Raw genomic sequence first — 25,476 nt, forward strand, 5'->3', positions numbered from 1 at the left:
TAATCTGAATGATGGTATTGTATAACATATCGAAATTACCTATCGCTAGATTATAGATTGACTAGATACAAAACATCCGGTGTGGTTTCAGAATTGTAATATCCATTCTCACATACCTACAAATTTTATAAATAATTGATTGGTAAACATACACATTTACTGTATTTATGACTTTTATGAGTAATGTATTTGGCAATATTTTTAAGAAGTCGCGCGTGATGATTGCTTAATCTGCACATTTTTCGATGACCATAAAATAAGTATGTGCTAACTTTGCCCGCTATGTTGACTGCCAGTTGAAAAAAAGTCACAAAATACGAAAATTTCTTAGTTTAGCATTTGTAATAAGAAAAAAGCATACCTATAACCAGAACTACATTCCAAAATGTATCCTCTTTACACGATGTTTTATAACATTTTATGTCTGGTGGGCAAAGTAATAATTTGAGAGTTTGTAACACTGACCAAATGTAAAGAGTTAAATTACACTTGTTATTTGAATAATATCTGGGAGACAAGCAAATTTCATCGAAATCGTTAGAGCCATTTCCAAATCCCACGAAATATACATACAAGAATTGTTCGTTTAAAGGTATAAGATTAGAACGCGAGTATTATGTTTAAACTGTTTAACCGTTGACGTTTCGAACGGCGCGTCATCAGAGTTCAATGGAGTCGCACCAGAAACTAATGTCATTCAAGCATTAAAATGGAAGCTCGCTTCCTGCGACAGAGGTCACGGGTAACCTGGAGCCATTTCAACAAACAAACCAATTAAATAAGCAGTTACAGCAAAATCATGAAATAAAACTATTAAAACGGATTATATCGCGTATATTAAAGGCGCCGTAAAGGGTTCGAAACGTCTATAAATTCAATATACGCGATATAATCCGTTTTAATAGTTTTATTCCATGAGTAACTATCGCGGTAACCGAAGAGAATATTACAGCAAAATCGTTGCTATAATTAGTAGTCAGTAGGGCGCTATTGCCATACAGATTGGTGTGGAAATCGACCTTATCGACAAATGAGAATGTAGGACTAACTACATCACTAATCATTATGGGAAGTTTTGAACCGGATTTGTAATGTTTTGTTGAACGTGAATCGTGGTTTAAAAAAATGTATGTTAATAATAAATAAATAAAATGAAGGAAAAGGGATAGATTTTCCGGGTAAGACTGGCCTAATTTTGGGCGGTGTCAAAATTGTGATTGAACAAATGTTTTTGTTAGACTTCTATATTAACCATTTTAACGCCACGCCTATCGTGCACGACGCGTCATCGTGAACTTAGCCGTCAAAGGGCTAAAAACGCTAACCTACCCGTAGTCAAGTTTATTTTATTTTGACATCACTACATACCTAATATAAAAAACAAAGTCGCTTCCCGCTGTCTGTCTGTCCCTATGTATGCTTAGAACTTTAAAACCACGCAACGGATTTTCTTGTGGTTTTTTTGTTAATAGATAGAGTGATTCAAGGGGAAGGTTTATGTATAATTTGTTAACCCGTGCGAAGCCGGGGCGGGCTAGTCTTAGGGCTGATTTAGACGGCGCGCGAATTCGCATGCGATTTTAGTACATTGCGGACTGTTGGTTAGGTACAGGTACGTCCAATTCAACCGACCCGCAATGTAATGAAACTCGCATCGTCTAAGTGTAAGGCCTGAGTGGACGCTCGGAGCGGAGCGTTCGGCGGGGCGTCGGGCTCACAAGTAATTTGAGCAGCGTGTACTATGGCCGCTCCTATACGCTTGCATTTGTTTAACATGCACGCCGCACGCCCCGCCCCGCTGCACGCCCAACTCGAGCGTCCACTCAGGCCGTATACTAAATGAGCCCTTACTTATAAGAACCTGCACTGTTCCAGACAATGTCTCCACCCGGAGGCGTGCAGCAAGGAGCTGACGCTGCCCGCGTACTACGCGCGCTTTCACGACCTGCGCAAGGAGTTCATGCGCGCGTGCGCACTGCGCGCCGTGCCCCCGCCCGAGCCCACGGCGCTACAGGACATGCTTACTTGTATCCTTTATAATTTTTTGAAGTGAAAACTTCTTTAGCGGCGCTGTGAAATTTTTGTGATGGGGAAAAATGTTAAACTCGCGACAGGTCACGTGACCGTAAGATCTTTTTTATGAATGACCTGATAGTAAACAATTACCGTCCCCCGGACACCTGCAACACCAGGGGCCCGTTTCTCAAAAGCTTTTAACTTGTAATACAAGTGGAAGTCCCTTTCTAACAAAGGCTGTCAAAAAGTGACATCCGCTTGTATTATAAGTTGTTGAGAAACAGGAGGGGTATTCGACAAGTGACGTTAGACGTATCGTGTTGAACTCCCGTTGAATAGGAACAATCCTGTGTCAAAACGTCGCGACCAAAACGTCGTAAGCGCCGTAAAAATTCATGGCGCTTACGCATTTAGGTCGCGAGATTCTCGCTCCGCTTGTTGTCAGAACAACAACTCGTGGCGCATAATACTGGTTCTCTGTGCCGGTTCTATAAATCTATACGTTGGTAGGTAATATAGTTCAATGTTTATATAGTCATGTTTTTACTTGAAGTAACACAAACATTTTCATACAATAATTTGATTGGTTTCCTAGTAATGTGTCAACAAATTTTCCTTACATCTTTCTATCAGATTTAGGTATACCCCCGTACACGGGAGACAATTTCTACGCGGCCGAGGTCAAAGACATGGCCAGTGTTATTAGGAGAATAATTTCAGACGGTAAGCATAATTCCATTTTTTATTTAATTATATTAACAAAAAACCCGACAAATTGTATACTTCAAGATTAAAGAATGTAATTAAACCTAACTAGTAGTTCGCCCCGAACTGAGAACTCGCGGTTCGCCAAAAAGATCAATTGAATGCAGTCGTCAAAGGATCGAAAACCGCGTGCGATTTATTGCAAGATCTGTGGAGCCCTTAATTGACAAATTTAAGTCACCATAGAAATTAAAATAAACTGTATCTGTGGTAAGCCGTAATCTTTCTTGTCAAATATCAAATACTAATATTATTTTTATTTTATTTCGTTTTTATCTTGCTAATTCTTTTAAAATCTTAAATTAAAAAACAATATTATAAATGTGTAAACCGAGCACTTTCATTTGATACCAAACTCGACCATACTTTCTTAATTAAAATGACCAGAATAGCAAGACCCCTCACAAATAGCTTTTTAGCATTTTAAGCTCTTCTAGCTCAATAACCTCTTGATCGAGCCTGCTCAAAATTTAATGACTAAAATATAATGCCCTCAACTTTACGTTCACCCAATTTCATTAAAATTTGAACAAATTAACTTAAGTTATTGTGTATCAAACTATCCTCTGATAGTTCAGCTTAAAAACATCGAAATGCCGAGACGTGCCGCTAGCCAGCCGCGTGTTCAAAGTCGAATGTAAGAACTTCGCTTCGCTCGCTCGTTCGATTAAATTCCAGAGTTAAAATATTCAAAACCGATTTAATTTTGCCCCTATCCGATATTTTTTAGTCAGCCGGCAAAGTTAAAAGAGATTGGGCAAAATTGCCCTCAAAAATATTAGAATTTAATCTTAAGTACCTAGTATTTAGGACCTAATAAATTTTAGGATACTGCTAAGCATGCAAGAGCGCATATACTTAACGCTAAACTTGTAAATGGCGCTTCAAAATTGATGCAAAAAAGCAAATCTTGTCAGTAGAAAAAGGCGCGAAACTCAAATTTCTGAGACCATATGCCTTCGCGCCTACATTTTTTCTACTGACAAGATTTGCTTGGCCAACTATATATACATATTAATCTTTGCTTAAATCAATCAGTTAAAGGCTCCACAGACCTTGCAATAAATCCACGCGATCTTTGATCCATTGCCGCCTATAGAGCGACATAAAATAGTAAAAATTAAATAAAATGGAACTCAAAAATGTCCATACTAAATTGTCAAAAATGTGACAGGTACGTAGAAAGTGGCGCCCTCATTTATTTTCTATTATTTTATGTCGCACTATACGAGTACCTAAGTAGGTGCAACAAAGTCAATCGCTATATAATTTTTGGTTAACCGCGAGTTCTCAGTTCGGGGCGAACTACTAGTTTAAATCATAAAACTGCTATTTTTGCGCATATAAAATTGAGCGACCCTTTAGCACAAGTTCATATAAACCGTAATTCGTATATTTTTGCAATTGAAATTAAATTTGTTTCAGTACATTTATAGATGAATATATCTATAGATACTACTAAAAATGTCATGTTTACTTTCCAGGTTTCCGACTAGAGCTGCCGGAGACGGTCGACTTAGTATTAGAGACTGGAATATGGTGAGTTTATTGTAATCATAGACTGAAATAGATATCATACACTAAAGAAAAAAGTGACCAAGTCCACCGGTGGCCGAGGCGGGAATCGAACCCGCGTCTTCAGCTTACGCGGCTAACGTCCTGACCACTAGACCACCCGGCCCCGGCGTTACCCGTTCCAAATTCTCTGGTGTATGCTATATTAGAAAGGCTAGGCGCCTTTTACCAACTCTAATCACTTTTATGGATTCAAAAATGTCAATACGTTCGCCTCTGGTTCTCATCGTAACTTTTGTATCTCTCTTCTACAAGCATACAACCATATAATACAATATTATAAGATTAGCAAAGTTTTAGGTATTTGCCGTATTTGACTCGAAGCGTTTTTATTTAGCGCCTACATTATTTTTCATAGCAATAACTTGTTCATACAACAACCTCTTGCGATAATATAATATCTACAGGCGTTAAAAATGTTGTTATTGTAACGATTACTTTTCTTCTATTATCGGCTTATAATCAATTAATGATTACACCCATTGATAAGATTCGGTGACATATAATATGTCATATACTAATCCATAATTACTGTCAATAAATATGATCATTTATAGCACAATAATGTAAAATGATTCATGTTTTTCATGGATTTATGACAAGATGAGTGATTCATGAATTTCATAAAACAGTAGTTTTAACGAGTTATTGTTAGACTGAGTTTAACCTGAAATTGAGATAAAATGTATACGTATGTTACCTCAGAACTCCGTTATTTCCAAACCGTAAATACGATAGGTAAGTGTTTAATATTATAAAAATATTAACCTACAAGATTTCATATTTTTGTCACGGCTACCGTTATCACTTTCAGTTTCCCACCACTGACTTCAAATACTTATAACTAAGTATACATTCTCATAATTATGACAATCATAATGCAGGATAACACTTTTATCGCTTTTCAACCCAAGAAATGGATTACCTCTTACAAACCAGTATAAAATCAGCCTCAAACCCTTAACGCTTGTTTTTAATCGGGGATCGAAGTTAAAATAGTTTTTCTATGGTTAGGAATGGGAATACAGTTCAAGACGTCTACACACAGACTACCTCCGGTAGACTCTGCATTGAAGCGTGTAAGACTTGAAGACTCACGCCTCTGCATGGTAACCGTGGTCGTTACCATGCAGAGGCGCTCTTTTATTTGTAAAATTCTATATCGCGCGACGGAACGCATAGTACCCTGCGAGCTGGAATGAAAACTTGGGTGAAACAGAATAGGGTATTTGACTGTATTTAAAATAAATTATTTTACACCCTGCATGAAATAACGCACCAGAAGATTAATAGAGAAACGTAGACAGCTGTTATTTTTAGACACAATTTCTATTTTAAATAAATAAAAAGCATTTATTTCAGACATAAAGTCCATTTTAAAACCCTTATAAAACTATAAAGAGTAGGTCATTTGATTGTGACGTCACATGCTAGTGTTTCATATAAATTACATAGAAGCAAAATCGATTTGACAGTTCGAAAAAAGAAACTCAGGGGCTACCGCGAAAACCGAATTTCGCAAATTGCGGGGATCTTTCTCTTTTACTCCAATGAACGCGTAATTAGAGTGACAGAGAAAAATGCCCGCAATTTGCGAAATACGGTTTTCGCGGTAGCCCCTCTGATATGACTATTATAGTGTGTCAAAGGACTGTCTTATTTCAAACATAGACAGAGATAATCATACTACATATATTTGTCTTACACTAGTACTAGCACCCAAAAGAAAAGGATAAAAATAGTTTTTTTTGTTCCTATTTACTGACAAATTGGTTTGACCAACTATAGTCAAATACCCTATTATGGGTGATTATTATGAGCAAGTTTTTGTTTTAAAGACGGTAGCTATCTTAATGAATCATAGCTACCAACTTTATTTAGCTACCAGCTTTGCGGATGTCAAAAGATCGGCATCCGCAACATCTCTGTTTTCGGGTGCTCTCATGCTCTGTCTACCTGGTGTGCGCTCTACGCCCCACCACGTCTTCACTCCGTCCCCGACCGTCAACTCGCGCGCACGTCGGTAAACAGTGTGGTGATAACGTGTTGTTACTTGTTAGTGCTTTCGGGAACGATAAGAAGGTGAGTGCCGATAGCTTCTTGATTACGTCTGCTGCTGGGATAGTGGAATAATCCTCGCGTGACTTGATTTGCGTTTAAAAAGTCAAAACGTACGTAATGTGTTAGTGTCCAAACATCGTTTTCAAGAAAACACTTGATTGCATGGAGTTTTGCTTGCAAAACGCTAACGGTGACATATTCACTGCTTGAAAAGAAATATTCCTTTTTCTTTGCGACGAAACTGTGTTAAATCACACGTGAGCAGCACTGGTGTACTCAATGTGTCTAAAAGTCCAAATCGTGTATAAATTACGAATCTTTTACTTATAAAATCTAACCTTACTCTCGTCTTTTGTGGTGGAGAGTGTAGTGAAAAAGTGTGGATGTGCCACCATTCGGCATCACCACTGGAGGGCTTCGTCACTTTTTCTTTAATATATGACATCTATTTCAGTTCATAATGCCACAAGAAACTTTATTTTCACTCCCTTGCAGACATCTTGGTCCGATCTTTAAGACAAGGTTACAGATTATATTTCTCGTGTATGTTACATGACTTGTTTTGCGTTTAAAGAGTGATAACACACTTGATTACCATATTCCTTGTAAGAAGCTGATGATGACATAAACAGTTAATAATAATAATTTGAGCCTATATACGTCCCACTGCTGGACACAGGCCTCCTCTCAAGCGCAAGAGGGCTTGGGCTATACTTAGTCCCCACGCTAGCCCAATGCGGATTGGGCTAGCGGTTAGTACATTAAATATACCTAGGCCAAAGCAAAGCTAAGTTCTAGTAGGAACTGGCCGCGGAACTCTTTTAGTAATCCCACAGAAGCGCCAAAGTCTCGCTTAAGACCATTTTGACTTTTTAAAGATATTGTATTGTAATGCAGAGTTGCAGACTAAGTGCAAAGAGATCTAAGATCTAGACTCACTAGACTGCTTCAAACATGGCTTTGGCTTGCGATCTGAGCAAGTTTTAAAGAAATGCAGTATGATCCTGTGCATCGTACATCATCAGAAGATCAATGTCAGGTGGTAGATGAACTGCATTAAGTTCCACCTCCAATCTTCTTGACCTGAGGGCCATAGCCACCTGGCCATTTCGCGGTTCGAATTGTATGGAATACGCCACTTTTCTCGGGCCAAATTGGCAGCTCTCGGGTCGCATCCGGCCCGCGACCCGTAGTTTTTAGCCCGCTGGTTTATAGCATCTTAACTTTATCTAACATTTGGAGTTGTAGTGTAAAGGATTTGCAAGACCAGCAAGGGCAGATTTATGTAACTGACGTCATTTCATTATAGAACGTAATTTTGTTTATATCAGAAATGTCGTTTCAAAGGATATCGCATTGTAATACGCCGTACGTATACTTGGAATGCTACTAGCTAATCTAGCAATATACTACACTACAATATTTCATAAATCAGAAATATTTATTGTATAAACTGTGTAGGTACAGGAAGTATAACTAGGTAAATTTTTTGGCGAGTATCAACAGTTTTACCCTTTTCGGGCGTACAATTAATTAATTTATATGTCGGCGACGGATGGTCCCGATGGCGGTGGGCGCGTGGGGGGAGTACCTAGATGTATTACTTCACAGCCAAAATAGTAGGTATGCTACAAACGCATGAAATAAACATTCGGACTCATTAACCATACTAGTGCCTACTATATTTCAGTACTAAATGATGAAAAGAACTAATTGCTATTAGAATGTTGACTGGTTAAATTTAAAATAAAAAGATCACATGAAATCCTTCAAATCTTTATTTCAGTCAAACTAAACCGGTTCCAACCCTACACCTCTGACCCGAGAAGATTTAACCCGGCAACAAACTCGGCGGGACACATCTTTTCAAAACAACACATAAAGTCCGTCAACCAAATCTTGTCAGTAGTAAAAGGCGGCAAATTTGAAAAATCGCGGGTTAGCAACACTGTGTTCAAATAATTCCAAAACGCGTGTCATCTGTGTTTTATCTGTGGAATGTGGACCGTGAATGACAGCCGTCACCTTATTTGTTTTCATTTGGTTTTCATTCTGAATCGTTTCTGTTTCAAGAGATATTTCTGCTGTCACCATTAAATACCAATACCTTAAATAAGAATAAGCAAAGCTAAGGGGCCTACAATGTACAATCATGCTCGTTGATGGTAAACATTACTAAAAATTGAGGTTATGACAAGTATTGGAAGAACTCTTTCGAACTTTTAAGATTATGTTTAGTTTTTTTGTTTTAGGGTTAAAAGGCATAAATAAAATTAAAACGTATGCCTAAATCTATCCATCAAGACCATAAATTGTGTCCTGGAAACCGTCCATAGGCCCACATGTCTAATATTTTCAGCAATCAGTTGTGACTATTTACAAATTAGGTAAACCTTTTAAACAGTATTAAGAGCCTTGATTATATCGCCGTTATTTCGCAATATCTACCTAATCCATACGTTTGTTGCAGGATTAAATCTTGCCCAATATAAGGCGTTCGTAGTAGGTAGTATCTTTTCAGACAATACTTACCTATGGCGGTTTATGTACGTGTACAACGCAACCAAGTCGAAAAGTGACCCTTATCTTATTTACCGTTAAATTAAATAAACACCCAAATATCAGTTGTTTTATTTTTAATATGTATATTGTACAATATATACCAATCAAAAAAATTACACAGGTATGTCATATTCATCCAGAACAGTACACTAATTTACATTAACAAGTGGCATATTATATTGTAAATAACAAATATATGCACTATCTAATTATCTGCATTTTGATATGATTTTATTTTAGTAAACTTAGAAGACATAGATAGGGAACAAAGAGAATATAAGCACTACGATAGGAAGTTGTTTTTGATATCTTCAAATTTGTTCATCATTTTGATTAACATTGTTTTAACATCGCTTTTAAATTGTCCGTCCGTTTCAATTTTTTTCAATAAACCGCGAGTGACAATTTGAATTGACGTACGCAGGGCGCGCTCAGCGGAAAAAAAAACTGTTGGTTCGATGTACATTGCTGCTTTTCTTAGCGCATTACTGCTCTTTGAGTGTTGCCCTACTTTAGTTTGCTTTACATTGCTACTGACAAGATTTGGTTGACGGACTTTAGTTTCTTTATTTTACAAAAGTAAGCTTATAATGGCACATAAGAAATCAAAATAACACTTGGAATAAAACACTTACCTAAACGGTTGAACAACGTGAGAATCTATAAGCTTTCAGAATAATCCTTCAGGTGTAAGCCTTCAGGAACGTAGCGAATTAGGCACGAGCTTGGCTAACGTCCGATCTCTAGCGCGGTCCGATCAAGAAGCCGGAAGCCAGTTCCAGCGGCGGAGCCAACCGCTCCCGCCTCCACTTCAAGTTGGTAAACCTGCCTGACCAGTCTACCAACATAACGACAAAAATGCCCACTCGTGCCTACGTTCACTCAAGATATACCTCTTGACGTTCCAAAGCCTTCTACCTGTCATTTTCGTTCAACAATACACCAATAGATGGCGTTATACTCTCTGCGCAACTTTATTATTTAGTTACAAGCAAATAATACGTAGCCAAACATTGCTAATCGATTTTATACAGGCGTCTAACTATGAACTGCTGCAATACGTCTTTCTGGCGTCTCGCTCCGACACGGCCGTCCTGCGCTACACACGCCCTCGTGTGTGGGTGTATGCATTTGATTCTGGAACAAAATACTCAGCACAGTATCTCATCGCTCGGTCATTCCTGACCAACAATTTGGGTCTCACTCAAATTACTATTAAAATCAAACTTTGTTATCAATCAAACCAGAAAAAAAAATTGTTCTAAATTACTTTAACAATCCTCAATTCTCTAGTCAAAAATAGTCCATCGAGCAACGACTAAATAAAAATAATCATCAGTAATCATCGCCGCCATCTAACGGATACACTCCAATAATCATCGCCTCCATCTGGCGAATACTCTCAAATTTATGTGAAAACAGAACAATCCCAAACATCAAAAACACAAATCACAACAGCTCTAATTCATTGCTCGACAGTATCACTACTATTGTCGTCAATATCAATTTACGGGGAAATTATCTGGCATTAATAAAAAAAAAAAATTGGTCATATGTGATCTAAATTTTTGTAAGACATCTTAAAATAAATAACATTCTGAATTGATAGTTCCAATTTTACTCATATGAACACAGTACATAAACGGGAAATCATTTTTAACAAAACAACACCAGTTCTTCGGTGCATTGCCAGTCCTTCGGCAGATACCAGACCCTCGTCAGAAGTAACCATCTCAGCCGCGTAAGTGCTACTCCTCGCAAAGAGCATTCTGCACATAAAAAGCAGACCACGTGCACATCTTACATGCTCCGGCACTTCTGATGCGGTCACTAAAAAATACCCAGTCCATCGGGCATACTTTCAGTCCATCGAAAGCAAAACAGTATTGCCCAGTCCATCGGGCGTGCCTTCAGTCCATCGAAAGCAAAACAGTATTGCCCAGTCCATCGGGCGTGCCTTCAGTCCATCGAAAGCATGACAGTATTGCCCAGTCCATCGGGCGTGCCTTCAGTCTATCGAAAGCAAAACAGTAGTGCCCAGTCCATCGGGCGTAATTTCAGTCCTACGAAAGTACAAGCTTTCAGTCCGTCGAAAGCAAAACAATGTTAACAGTGAATTCCAAAAAAAGAAAATAAAAACAGGTCTTTAAATCATGTTACTCAGAACCATTGGTACTATCAGCGTCAACTGATCAACTGAAACTGAACATTACTGATCAAAATCACTAAAGATAGCTTTCTTCTTTAGCTTTAACAACAGAAACTCGCTCAAGACTTCTATGCAGAAGTAAAACATCTCAAAATAATCCCAACGAAATGGGAACTGCTCACCAGCTTAATAAAGTATGATGCACACGACCAAGTCAAAGGTGGTGGTGGTGAGGTCCAACCCAAGCACGGAGGCTAATCCTTTTCGCTTGCCGTTGCCGTTGCTGCGGCAGATTGCGAGAGACACGATGTGGTTCAACATAGCTGGCTGTTACTAAAATCATCATTTGCACGGTATCAGGTTTATCATGTATGCAGGCTAAACTCAAAAGGTTTATGAAATGCAAGGTAGCAGACACAAAAAACATGTTTCCAATGTATACGGGACTTCAAAAATCTCAGAATAAAATTTAAACTTCAATGAGTGATTTTTATTTCATTCCATGAACAAACAAACACGTGTTCCAAAAATAAGTAACACGGTAAAATGGACCAATACGAAAAGTGACAGCTTATTAGTTACGTTCGACTGTTATGCTTCGCCATTACACTCAAAATAAAATTCACTAATAAACAATTAGAACGAAACCTGTCCTTTTATTTCCAAATCTCCAGCACAGAAGATACTGCACAGCCGCCTCTGTATCACGGGCGCAATGGCGTCCGCAAGCTCGCTCGGCTCCGGCTGCAGGACACTGTAACATTAATTTTCATATGCGTAGCTCATGTTTCCATAGTATGCACTATTTGTGATCTATCACGGCATTACGAGCAATAATTTGTCGCAATTTTATTAATTACTAAACGTTACAGGGTAAAGATTACATAATGCTTGCATTGGCAAATCAGCAGGATCAATTTCTAACGGTGCATTGTATTTTTATGAAAAAAAAATATTTTTTGAGGGTAGATGCACAAGTGAGCGATGAAATAATATCGCGTCGCGCCAATATTTGATTTTAATTAACAATATGGATTTCACATCAAAATAACTTAAGATCACTTTGATTTAAATGGATTTTAAAAATTAATTGTATTTTCATGAAAAATCAATTATTAAGGGTAGATTCACAAGTGAGCGATGAAATAATATCACGTCGCGACAGCCAATATTTGATTTTTATTAACAATATGGATTTCACATCAAAATAACTTAAGATCACTTAGATTTAAATGGATTTTAAAAATTAATTGTATTTTCATGAAAAATCTATTATTGAGGGTAGATTCACAAGTGAGCGATGAAATAGTATCACGTCGTGATAGCTAATACTTGGTTTTAATTAACAGTATGGATTTCAAATCAAAATAACTCAAGATCGCTTCGATTTAAATGGATTACAAAAATTAATTATAAAGAAACGTGGCGATACCAGAGATGACGTCACGTCACGACCAGTCTGTTCGACAGCCCCAATCATAATTCACAATTTCACAATAATTCTCACCAAATAACAATGAATTGCACTCACCTTTCAATGAAGGTTAGACACGTGAGCTTACCATTTACCACGTGTCCAGATTATGGAATGTAGGTCACCAGAAATACACCACGCTCCCAGGTGGCTGTGTAAGCAATACATGAAACTCCGCATCCATCCCACTTGCTGATGTCGGCGACGGATGGTCCCGATGGCGGTGGGCGCGTGGGGGGAGTACCTAGATGTATTACTTCACAGCCAAAATAGTAGGTATGCTACAAACGCATGAAATAAACATTCGGACTCATTAACCATACTAGTGCCTACTATATTTCAGTACTAAATGATGAAAAGAACTAATTGCTATTAGAATGTTGACTGGTTAAATTTAAAATAAAAAGATCACATGAAATCCTTCAAATCTTTATTTCAGTCAAACTAAACCGGTTCCAACCCTACACCTCTGACCCGAGAAGATTTAACCCGGCAACAAACTCGGCGGGACACATCTTTTCAAAACAACACATAGTTTCTTTATTTTACAAAAGTAAGCTTATAATGGCACATAAGAAATCAAAATAACACTTGGAATAAAACACTTAGCTAAACGGTTGAACAACGTGAGAATCTATAAGCTTTCAGAATAATCCTTCAGGTGTAAGCCTTCAGGAACGTAGCGAATTAGGCACGAGCTTGGCTAACGTCCGATCTCTAGCGCGGTCCGATCAAGAAGCCGGAAGCCAGTTCCAGCGGCGGAGCCAACCGCTCCCGCCTCCACTTCAAGTTGGTAAACCTGCCTGACCAGTCTACCAACATAACGACAAAAATGCCCACTCGTGCCTACGTTCACTCAAGATATACCTCTTGACGTTCCAAAGCCTTCTACCTGTCATTTTCGTTCAACAATACACCAATAGATGGCGTTATACTCTCTGCGCAACTTTATTATTTAGTTACAAGCAAATAATACGTAGCCAAACATTGCTAATCGATTTTATACAGGCGTCTAACTATGAACTGCTGCAATACGTCTTTCTGGCGTCTCGCTCCGACATATACATTGTATATTTGTGTTTGAAAAGGAATGTCAAGCAACTACGCAATACCACGGTCGGTATCGGCCTTAATAAAAGTATAGGTATACTTTTAGGTATCGAGTATATCGGCACGCGGCATAGCAAAGTATGTCAACTTTCGTAGTCTAAAATTTTCAGTTTGACATGATCAACTGTCAAATAACTACTAATGTAGGTTTATTTAGTGTGCACGGATATAGGATACTACATCCGTGCACACTAAAGGAGGCAGTTACCAACCTGAAGACACTGCTCATGGAGGAGCTAGGGTGGCTACCTCGTTTTCACGCAAAACACAATGGTTGTCGACTTGTGGAAAATGCCCAGTACAACTAACTAACTAACTAGGTATCCTAATAGCCGCCAGGGGGGTGACAAAGTCGCGCCTATGGCCCCAATATTGGCTGTTCAAACCAGTAGGGTACCGATCAAAATAAACATAAGGTTCGGCCAGGTTTCAGGATATCGACGAGAACCTATCATTAAACCTAAATAGTCCGTGAGTCTGTACCTAACGACCTAGTATTTTTATACAATATCTAACTGGCTTGAGCTGGCATGTGATATCAACGATAAATGTGACCTAGAAGACCTAGGGTTAAAGATCGCAGCGTCTGGGAACTTAAGACTTCTATCAGCGGATCGGTGTTCAATATCAATATTTAACTAATAATTTAACAATAAGTAAACATATAAATACATGTAACACTTCATTATATTAGAGGTAATTTGCTAATCATCTTCATCTTTCAATTGTAGTGTAGAAAAAGTCCAAACAACACCTAACGATTTCTTTTTAAAATCAGTTAGTAACTTGAAACTATTTTGTAGGAAGGCATTTTTTTTTGTATTTGGTGACTTAATTGCGATAATCTGAGTCTTTTTACACTTTCACTAAAGGGTTTGGCTGAATGAACTAACATAAATTTATTGATCTTATATAAATACAACATATTACCTCTAAGATTACGATTTAAAGTGCTTACTATTAACAGTATCAAGCTGCTCAGTCAAAAAGACATTCACATTACACCTTAGGCAAGTGAAGAGAATAAGTTTTTTGGCAAAAATAAATTTATTGGTACAAGCTTTTATCGCTGACTGTACTTTTCTTACGACAGACAACTAATACTCATCGAGTCAATTCTAAAAACCCCTAAGACAATTGGGTTGCGTTGTTTCATCACAGAGTTCCTATGGCCACCTCCTGTCTCCATCATCAGATCAGTTCGACAGTACTATATTATTGTATTGTCATCAGAACTACATACAGCTGCCAATTTTCATGACGCTACGATCCTTGGAAGATGGTTAAATTAGTTACCTTAGATTCCATTACATAGTTAGTTACATACAGGTCGACCTAATAAAAGCTTGTTAAAAAGAGCTATCTCCATCCAACAACGTCGTATTGTTGTAGATGGGGCTATTTATTAGCAAACTATTGCTATTTATAACAAAAGCACACCAAGACGGTCTTATCATATCATAACCTTAATGTTATTGTTAACGACACGCGATGTACTTCGAATTAGGCCTTATCGGCCCACGTTCCGAGTTTACAGCGAGCGTGAACACTCGAAGGTGACGGACGGACTGTTCTTAGTAAAATGATCAGTGATTCTCGGTATTTTTGTGAATGTAAACGTTCCCAGGCGGCCTAGCCAAGGTGTCAATCGCTTGCGCTTCGCCATAGAATCGCTTTGTGTCTCTCTATCACTCTTTCATATTAGTGTGACAGTTGCGTTTCGTTCGCTACGAAGCGTTCGCGATTGGCATGTTGTCTACGGGGCCTGTCCCTCTTTAGTTACCTCAGCAAAAAAAGATAATGACGCCCAAAGTGGCCAAGTCACACACACCACAGTGGTTATGTATATGTCACCGTAAAATTGTAAACACTCGTCATATTATAATCTCGCTAGTTACATTATAAACTGACGGTAGGGAGATTATAATCTAACCTAACCTACGTTAGATTATAAACTAACGGGTTCACAATCTTACGGTGTCATATACACCTTTGATACCATGGAAATAAGCATGTGTCCTCATGTATTTGGCCACCTTGACCGTCACTATCTATTTGCGTGCTAATTTTGAGTATTTAGACTTTGCATCAAAAGAAAGAAAAAAAAATTGTCTTAATTTTCGAATGCCATCTTTTTTTAACCGATTCTTATTCTAATCATAGATATTCTAATTCTATATGCTTATTAAAATCAGTTCGGTAGTTGAGCGCGGTACAAAAGGTATCAAACATACATCACAGAATAAATAATAGTACTAAGTACAGAAGACTCGCTCTCTAACAAAACGCGTCTGTTACGATAGCTACCTGTAGCAAAGCGACGAAATCGCGGAGTGAGACACGCCTGCATACATCCAGAAAATTAGTCTGTGCGGAAAGAGAAGAGTCGTGAAATGTATGGGATCCAATACATTCTACGACTCTTCTCTTTCCACACAAATTCTACTTTTGTCTATTTATCATACGAATTAGTAGGCATTATGCATTATTAGGGTTGGTTTTGGACTTATTGCAAATCTTTTGACCAGTTGACTGGCATCAATAGTCCATTTGCACAGAGTTTCTGGTTTTAGTCTTTTGAATCCTATCGTCTGGTCCTCTCTATGACTACTAAAGTCGTATTTGTGTCGAAACCATTAAATTATGGAATTATAGCATCGCCTTAATGATTTAGCCAGAATGTAATCCGAGGCACCACGTCGGTCGAGCACGTTTTGCGTGCCCAAGCTCGCCGCGCGCGTAACCTAACACGTTCGGAAACCCGCGCTTTTTACATCCTAACTCAAAACTGATTTGGACGAAAATCAACCTTATGTGGATTAAAGTTAGGTTTTAATTAGAGTGTGATATTTTTGGATTTATTATGTTTAAGATTGGATGAAATTTAGTGCTGATTTTGAGGAGCTAACATAAGTTGTTTGTTAAAGTAGCCGTTCTTTTGTCTCGTATTAGGTAGATATTTGAGTGATTTTTATTTCTGAACTCTGAGGTTAGATTATTATATTTAATGCTGATTTGAGAAACGTTCATTATTAAATTATTTTGCTGTCATTTAGCTTATATAAGTGCCACTTATGTAAACATTGGTCTGATTGGATTTTAAATTCATTATAAGCTGATTTTGGCGATATAATCAGCAAAACGGTATGAAACCATTGAGCAAACACCATCAGAATTTGTTTAACATTCTACAGTCTCTAAAATATATTATCTGATTCCTATTAGTCAAGTAATAAAGTTGAGAATCGGTTACCAAGTTACCTAGATATATTTTTTGTACGATAATTGATGACTTTCACATGGTGTTAAGTTAACGACTTGCCCTTTTGGTTTTGTTTTCACTTAAGTATGCTTAAAGTGTTTTGTCTCTTTTTTATACCATCCGACTACTTCAATATTTAGTGATCATTCTAGCAACGATGGAAGTGCGAGAAAAAATAAATGAAGTTTTTGATGTCGATCTTTCTTCTCATAGTTAACTGAGAAACTTGAGAGGGAAACAAAATCGACAAAAATGTACCTACCAGGGATGTTGCGGATGCCGATTTTTTGACATCCGCGGATGCGGATGCGAATTTTTAAAGGCTCACATCCGCGGATGCGGTTGTCATGATAGATACATAAAAAACGTCAAATATTACATTTTAGTAATTTTTATTTAAAAAAACCGGCCGTTAGCTGTAGTACCACGATCCCGACTATCGGGTCGTCCGGCCTGGGAACGAAATCATAAAATACCAGATAGTCGGGTTTTCTGCACTGAATGTGTTAATGAGTACCTAAACTCCAATAAACTCCTAAAGATAGCTCACAGCTGATCATTAGTTACCAGCTGACGTCATAATTAACTCCGTCTCTCAAATCCATAATGTTATTACGGCACGTCGCGACTTGCGATTGTTAGCCATTGTTATGGATGACATTGTTAAACTCACAGAATTGTTCGCATACTCGTAGCTTCAAAACTGACTGCTTGCACTTGCAGTCTTTCGGGTTCCCACTGCTTTAAACACGGAAATAGATGTCCTATCCTCCCAAGGCCCAGCCATACAAACGCAATCTCCGAAATTTGGGGTTATTCCCACTATACTTTGTGCACTCGTATTGACACATGACACTGACAACAGCAATAGAACGTAAAATATCTTGCACGTCGAAATTACAAAGGAAGACAATTGCACTGCGAACGTTTACGTTCTACGTCTTATTTTTTAAAAATTTAGGGTTGGCCGGACACCACCGTTATGAATCGGTAGTCGTCTAAGTAAATCGATATAAATATTTCATTTTAGGTCGCAATAATTCAATTCAATGTTTTATTCATAAAATATTACATTTTACACGTCAAATTTTTAAACATTATTACTTCTAGATAAATTTTGTTATAAATCATTCATATTACAATAGTTATTAGATATTTATAACAAAGCATTATTAAATGTATTATATCTTCTTATTATTATTTATTAACCATATAATTCTAGCTTTATTTAAATCTCAAATAAAAATTCATTAAACGTCACAATTCGATACCTCAGTCTAGGTGACATCCAATCGTAATCGCTTGCTGTGACAATCGATTTGGGTTAGTTACATCTCTATATACGTCAGTCATAATGTGTCAAATGACGCAAATAAGAATAATTCCAGTATAGTTACTCGTACCACCAAGTGGTTACCAGTGGTAACTACTGGAATTTTTTTTTTCATCTTTTACCACTTAATAGAGCATGTACCTAATGCAACCCACGATACATTAAGTATCTATATGAGCTTATTATTATTTTTTTTATTTATTGCTAATAAACAAAAAAAACACTTACAAGTCTTACAACTACAACAACAACAACAACAACAACAAAACAACAACTATTACAAAACTTCGCCAAACTGCGTAACAGTTTGTTGGCGAATGAGATACACCCAATTTCCCTTCATGCTTATACTATGCTAATTTAATTACTAAACTAATCTAATTATGACTAACTTGCATTAGCGTAACTATTTAATAACAAACTTTTAATTTTTTTCTTAAATATTGTTTTAGTTGAGAAATCTTGCTCGGGGGGTATGACGTTAAAAATACGCGGTATTAAGTACTGCCTTGTTCTTCGACCATAATAATTAGAGGCTTGTGGCTCGTCATATCTTTTCCGTGTAGACTCTCTTAGACTTCTGTTGTAAACTTTAACTGCAAATGCATCTATTAACGTAACTATCTACAGCCAAGGGTGAAATGGCAGATCACAATCTATTATTTCAAACTAATATTTGCCCTTCACACAACCTCTTTATCTGGTAAACATATTGATTTAATCGTCTTCTCATTGAGAAATTACATGTAACCCGAGAAAATATGGAATAGGTCATTAGAGTCGGACGTCAGACCAAGCTTACTCTGCACGCCATTTGCAATGACAGAGTGTGGTAATGTCTGATGACGATGACTTGTTTCTACTGCTTCCCGCACGTCTTCACGCATCTCCGCCTCAGTGGTAAGACTGGTAATAGACAGGTGGAAATCGGCCTGTTTCGAGAAAAGTCGTCGACATCTCTTCTAAATACCTAAAACTGGTATGGATGTGTTCCTCGTGATCTCTAGAATACGAAATGACCGGTTTTAGTTTATGGAGTGGGGGACGGGTCGAAAAAAAGGGGGGCAAAGATGGCGGCCGACCATTATTGATATTTGTTCACATCTTGAGTCCTATGGGACCGATCGGTTCGTGTGAGGTGTCGTTTGAAAGAGTATTAAACGTGCTATTATTGTTTCATAATAACCGTAGTCATAACTGTAGTCGTTTACAAAATATTTTAAAATATTTGATTTTATACCGTGCATGGATGGCATAAGTACTGATTAAATATGCGCCTAACTCAATAAATTACAACAATACCGCAATTATTTTATTACAAAATATACGAGACATTTCATTAGCTTACCAAAAACATAAGTTTTATTGGCGTATGATATTATATAACCAATTAATAACGAATTTTGTTCAGCATGGGTCACTACGCACCGTCACGTAAATGGCGGGCGACCGACGTAAACTTTTCATTATTTCTCGGGTTCTATTTTATTGATCAATTGCTGATAGGTACCATTTGAAAGGTTATTAAACGTACAATAAATGGTTTCTAATAGCCGTAGTCATAACTTTAGTAATTTACAAAATATTTTAAAATATTTGATTTTTTTACCGTGCATGGATGGCATAAGTACTGATAAAATATGCGTCTAACTCAATAAATTATAACTTTACTCCAATAATATTCTTACAAAATGTACGTGAAATTTCATTAGCTTTCCAAAAATATAAGTTTTATTGGTGTATGATATTATATAACCAAGTAATTACGAATTTTGTTCAACATGGGTCACTAAGCGCCGTCACGTAAATGGCAGGAGATCGGTGTCAACTTTTCATTATTTCTCGGGTTTTATTTTATTGATCAGTTCGTGATAGATACCATTTGAAAGAATATTAAACGTACTATAATTGGTTTTCAATAACTGTAGTCATAACTTTAGTCATTTTCAAAATAATTGAAAACATGATTTTTTACCGTGCATGCACATAAGTACTGCTAAAACATGGTTCTAACTTAATAAATTATAACTTTATCGCAATTAATGTATTTACAAAATATACGAGACATTTCATTATCTTTCCAAAAACATAAGATTTATTGGTGTAAGATATTATATAACCAAGTAATAATGAATTTTGTTCAGCATGGGTCACTGCGCACCGTCATATAAATCCCAACAAACAATTAGGCGACACTTAGCACCTATTTTCTTACCTAAAGACAGCCTGGCTCTAGAATAGCTACATCTATAGTCTTAGTTTACAGTTTACAGGCTCTGGTGAGATAAAAGTGTTTAAAAGGTTCATCTAAAGATTTAAGATCTACAGTAGCTGTTTTGGGCGCTATATTGCATGTTAAGCTGCTAGTATTATAGCTTATAGCTCAAAGTGAATTGAACAACCTTAACATCTATATGAGTAATAATCTGCAATTTGCACTTAAGGTTCTAAACGCGTGATAAAGCCTTCTACTTATAGCTTTTTATATCGCAATCGCTACTTAACTCTCTTGTATGACTTACAGTCGAACAGAGAAGTTATGAGTCGCTATTATAGATCTAAGATCATGTAGTTACAGACGAGCGTTATTTAAATACCGTAGTACATCTTATAACTGTCAATAGAGTCATACTTACAAGCTAAAACTACAATGCCAAACGCCAATGAATCAATAGATAAGCAAAAACTATAAATTAGACCGTAAAATAAAATAGTAAATAAATATAATATAGATAGTTTACTCAATATTGACATCTTACTATTACTATACTTAAAACCGGACTTCACGGATAGTTATTATGTGGACATACGCTGCTACTCAAATAGTAGTCACTTATTTTGCATCCTGGAGCGTGCGGCGACAAATATCTCTTTAACGCCACAAGCCTCAGATCTCACTAAAAAGGTGATTTTAAATTATTAACTACGGAGTGGGTTTGAAAACGTTTTACGTGTAGACGCGTGAGTCAAATAACAACACAGGTATTAAGTACTTCATATGCAGTGGTTTTGCAATCATGAAAGCTACGAACTTAACGATGTTATGAACCTAGAACTGGGCTTTTGTCAAAAGAGTCAAACTATACTTAAGTTTCCTGTGATAAAAAAAGAAAACAAACAAACCATCATTTATATCGATATTTTATCATTTTGGATACCTACATTACTTATAAAATTTACTGTCAAACAATAATAGAATGCTGCTGGTCTACCAGGCGCTCGCCGCGCCGTGTGTTTGCTTGCTTGGCGAAATTGGTCCTGGCATACCTACATATATGTTTATAGTTGTACGGTAACTAAACAATATTTTTGGAAAGTTAATAAATAGTTTGCTCATTTTACTCTAAAAATTTCACGCTATATTTACTACATTATCTCTTTCTCAAATTATTTCAGTCACTAAGCAAACCTCTAAGGTAAAAATTAAACATTTTCTTTAATATTTTTAAAATGGTTATTTTGGGCCTCAGATTTCAAACAATCGAGTATTCACAGAAAATTTAATATGCTTGCAAATGGTATCCACCATGTATCAGAAAAATAGAACCTGAAATATAATGAAAACTCAACGATGGCCGGGCTCCATTTACGTGACGGTGCACAGTACCCATGCTGAACAAAATTCATGATTACTTAGTTATACAACATTATAAAGCAATAAAACTTATATTTTTGGATAGCTCATAAAATTTCCCGTATATTTTGAAAATATTTATTGCGGTAATGTTATAATCTATTGAGTTAGAAGCATGTTTTACCAGTACTTATGTCCATGCACGGTAAAAATCATATATTTTCAATTATTTTGTAAATGACTACAGTTATGACTACGGTTATTAGAAACCAATTATTGTACATTTAACATTCTTTCTAATGGTATCCATCTCCAATTGATCAGTAAAATAGAACCCGAGAAACAATGAACAGTTGTGGTCGGTCGCCCGCCATTTACGTGACGGTGCGTAGTGACCCATGCTGAACAAAATTCATCATTACATGGTTATATAATACCATACACCAATAAACCTTATGTTTTTAGAAAGCTAATGAAATTTCTCGTATATTTTGTAATAACATTAATTGCGGTAAAGTTATAATTTATTGAGTTAGACGCATGTTTTGTCAGTACTTATGCCATCCATGCACGGTAAAAAATCATATATTTTAAAATATTTTCTAAACGACTACAGTTATGACTACAGTTATTATGAAGCAATAATAGCACGTTTAATACTCTTTCAAACGACACCTGAAACGAACCGATCGGTCCCATAGGACTCAAGATGTGAACAAATATCAATGCTGGTCGGCCGCCCACATTCCCCCCCTTTTTATCGACACGTCCCCCTCTCCATAAACTAAAACCGGTCAATTCGTATTCTAGAGACCACGAGGAACACATCCATACCAGTTTTAGGTATTTAGAAGAGATGTCTACGAAAATCGTGAAGGAGACGACTTGTGTTTAATTTAACGCCAGACTATAAGACAGCCTTAAAGTGAATAGAGTTTCAATAGAATAAAAGACTAGTAGCTGACACTATCAATAGGTAACAACTAAATCTTATATTTGTACCTGTAAACGAGCAATTTTTGTATATTTATTATTTATTTATCTATGTATTTATTTATTTTTATATATATTTCGGGGATCTCGGAAACGATACGACTCGCTCCAGCTACGGAGGTTGCTCTCTTGGGCGAAATTCACGATCGGTATTATTAGAAACTTAATAGATAGCGTAGCCCTTGTCGAGGCCTTCATGCTATTATTTGTGCCTAACCAGTACACTCGCGCGCGGCGCCACCCGCTGCTGGCGCACGCTCTGCTCAACTCCGTGCTCGAGGCACACCCGGAGTGTGATTTGTTTGCGAGTGCAATTAGACGACTGATGATTGAGTGTAAGAGAGTGATAGAGCGAGAGATGTCTGTAAGTAGTATTATATAATGTTGTTATGTATGTAAATACTTGTGTACCCTATGTATAAGTATTACTGTCTCCCAATTTGTGTCGCTGTGGCTTTAGCTGTTAAGGTCTTCGATCAACACGGGCTTCCGACAGGTCGGAAGGGATAGGCCCAAGCGATATCTTGACATTCAAATCATTCTGCCATTTTTCGCGGGGGGGAACGTGCACACAGTCGCACTTCTCACACACTTACATACAAAATCCAATCTGTAATGACGACACAAATACATAGAAAATGACACCCTACACAGACAAATCTTGCACACCTCGATCTGTTTTTGTGTACGGACGAGTCACAAGTGTCACAACACGCACACTAACACATTTTCGTCAAGAGATGAGAAGTCGGATTTGTCGCTCGACCGATCCGCAATTTGTACTGGGCGAGAAAAATCGATAAATCTAACAATTACATGCAACTAAAATATAATAATTGTGTTTAAATGTAATTAAACGTATGATATGTAAAAAAAATATTACATGTGAAATGTAACACCTTCTTTTTGTAAATTTGATGTCCCCGACCTCTTTTTACAACAAAAAACCGAGCAATTGGCATTTTTTCTGCTGCTGTGTTCACTAGCGCGTCTGGACTCGGTCTAGTTTAAAATCCGAGCGCAACTAGTTTTGTTACCCGCGCTAGATCAGTTGATCTTTTACCTAGGCAGAGGGGAAATAGTGCGAATGCCGCGTCCCTTCCGTGTTGGTCTAAGGTTAAGGTACAATTGTCAACTTAAATAATAAACAATAAACAATACTAAGGGCCTATACAGACGGACTGCAATTTGTATCGCAACTGCACGCCAACTGCAACGTCCGACCGTCCGTTGATCTGTACCGGCCCGTGCCGTATTGCAATTTTAGCCTTTTTTAAAGCTTTACAACTCTTCCGAGGAATGAATTTATAAATGCGATAACGGATAATCGTTACCAGTCCATGTCAATAACAAGTTGATAATCTTGCCCCCGATTACACGATAACAAAGTGGTTGTCAAGTGTTACAAGTGCCACTCAGGCCTTACACTTATACTTGGTCAAGCAGATCTTGTCAGTAGAAAAAGGCGGCAAATTTGAAAAATGTAGGCGCGAAGGGATATTGTCCCATAGAAAATTTGAATTTCGCGCCTTTTTTTACTGACAGGATTTGCTTGACCAGCTATAAGTAATACACCGTGGGCCCGAGTAAACAGACAGACTTTAAATCATTTACTACTAGAGTTAGACCAAGAAAAGTCTGCAGCGGATTTGATAGCCCACGCAGTGCATGTGTCATTTATGCGTCAAAATTTCATAGAAGTTTGACGTTTAAAATAACACGTGCACTGCGTGGGCTATCAAATCCGCTGCAGACTTTTCATGGACTGACTCTAGCGACCCGCCCCGGTTTCGCACAGGTTAGCAAATTATACATAAACCTTCCTCTTGAGTCACTCTATCTTTGAAAAAAAACCGCGTCAAAGTCCGTTGCGTAATTTTAATGATCTAAGCGTACATAGGGACCAGTGATCGGAATTGGTAGTGCCATTTCACGGGACTTCGGTGCGTAAGTTTAGTATGGATATACCTTTTCACCCCGGGATTTCATATTACCTACTTCAATTAGCTTCATGCATGTTTTTTTTTTATAATTATTTAAATCGTTTTAACACCGGAAAAAATTAAAATACTTTTATAAACCTTCCCATTATTTTATTAAACAATATTTAAAATGTTGAACATTTTTGAGCGGTTGAAATGCTCATAATTTTTGGCGTGAATTCGCTTTTGCATGCAACTGACGTATGCCGTTTGCTACTCAGATAATATTGCCATCCCTTTCACTCTTGGTTGGTCTTAACAATTTGTTGAAACGAGTGACGTCACGTGACGTTTCGACCAATGGCGTTGCGTTTCGCTCACTAGCTTCACGCGGGCAAAGTTTTGTACTTTTTATTTATTATTTTAGGCAATTAAATGATAATTTAATAACGTAAATGCATTTGTAACATGATATAACGGTAACAAACATCGTAATAAAAAATATTTCGTTTAAATATAAACTTCATGCATGAGGCCTATTAAAGACATGCCAAGAAATATTTTTGGAATCCCGAGTCTTATCCACGTTAAGTACAATGTTTGAGGTCATTCACCCCAAATGGCACTACCTATTCCGATCATTGATAGGGACAGACAGACAGCGGGAAGCGACTTTGTTT

The 25,476-nt window shown here is 37.3% G+C and overlaps 1 protein-coding gene and 1 non-coding gene across 4 annotated transcripts in view; one reads left to right on the forward strand and one right to left on the reverse strand.

Annotated features, from left to right (window-relative positions):
• The window catches only part of LOC134657802 (RNA-binding protein fusilli), a 149,077-nt gene that overhangs the window by 102,964 nt on the left and 20,637 nt on the right, over nt 1–25,476 (forward strand). For all 3 annotated transcript variants that reach the window (XM_063513364.1, XM_063513366.1, XM_063513367.1), the window contains exons 4-6: nt 1,876–2,027; nt 2,650–2,739; nt 4,266–4,320. In XM_063513364.1, coding sequence (XP_063369434.1) covers nt 1,876–2,027; nt 2,650–2,739; nt 4,266–4,320 — 297 coding nt within the window. The remainder of the gene's footprint in view (nt 1–1,875; nt 2,028–2,649; nt 2,740–4,265; nt 4,321–25,476) is intronic.
• Trnat-cgu (transfer RNA threonine (anticodon CGU)) lies at nt 4,391–4,462 on the reverse strand. Its single transcript has one exon. It is a non-coding gene; the product is annotated as a tRNA-Thr (tRNA).

Source organism: Cydia amplana, chromosome 21, assembly GCF_948474715.1.
Source record: "Cydia amplana chromosome 21, ilCydAmpl1.1, whole genome shotgun sequence".
Lineage (NCBI taxonomy): Eukaryota > Metazoa > Arthropoda > Insecta > Lepidoptera > Tortricidae > Cydia > Cydia amplana.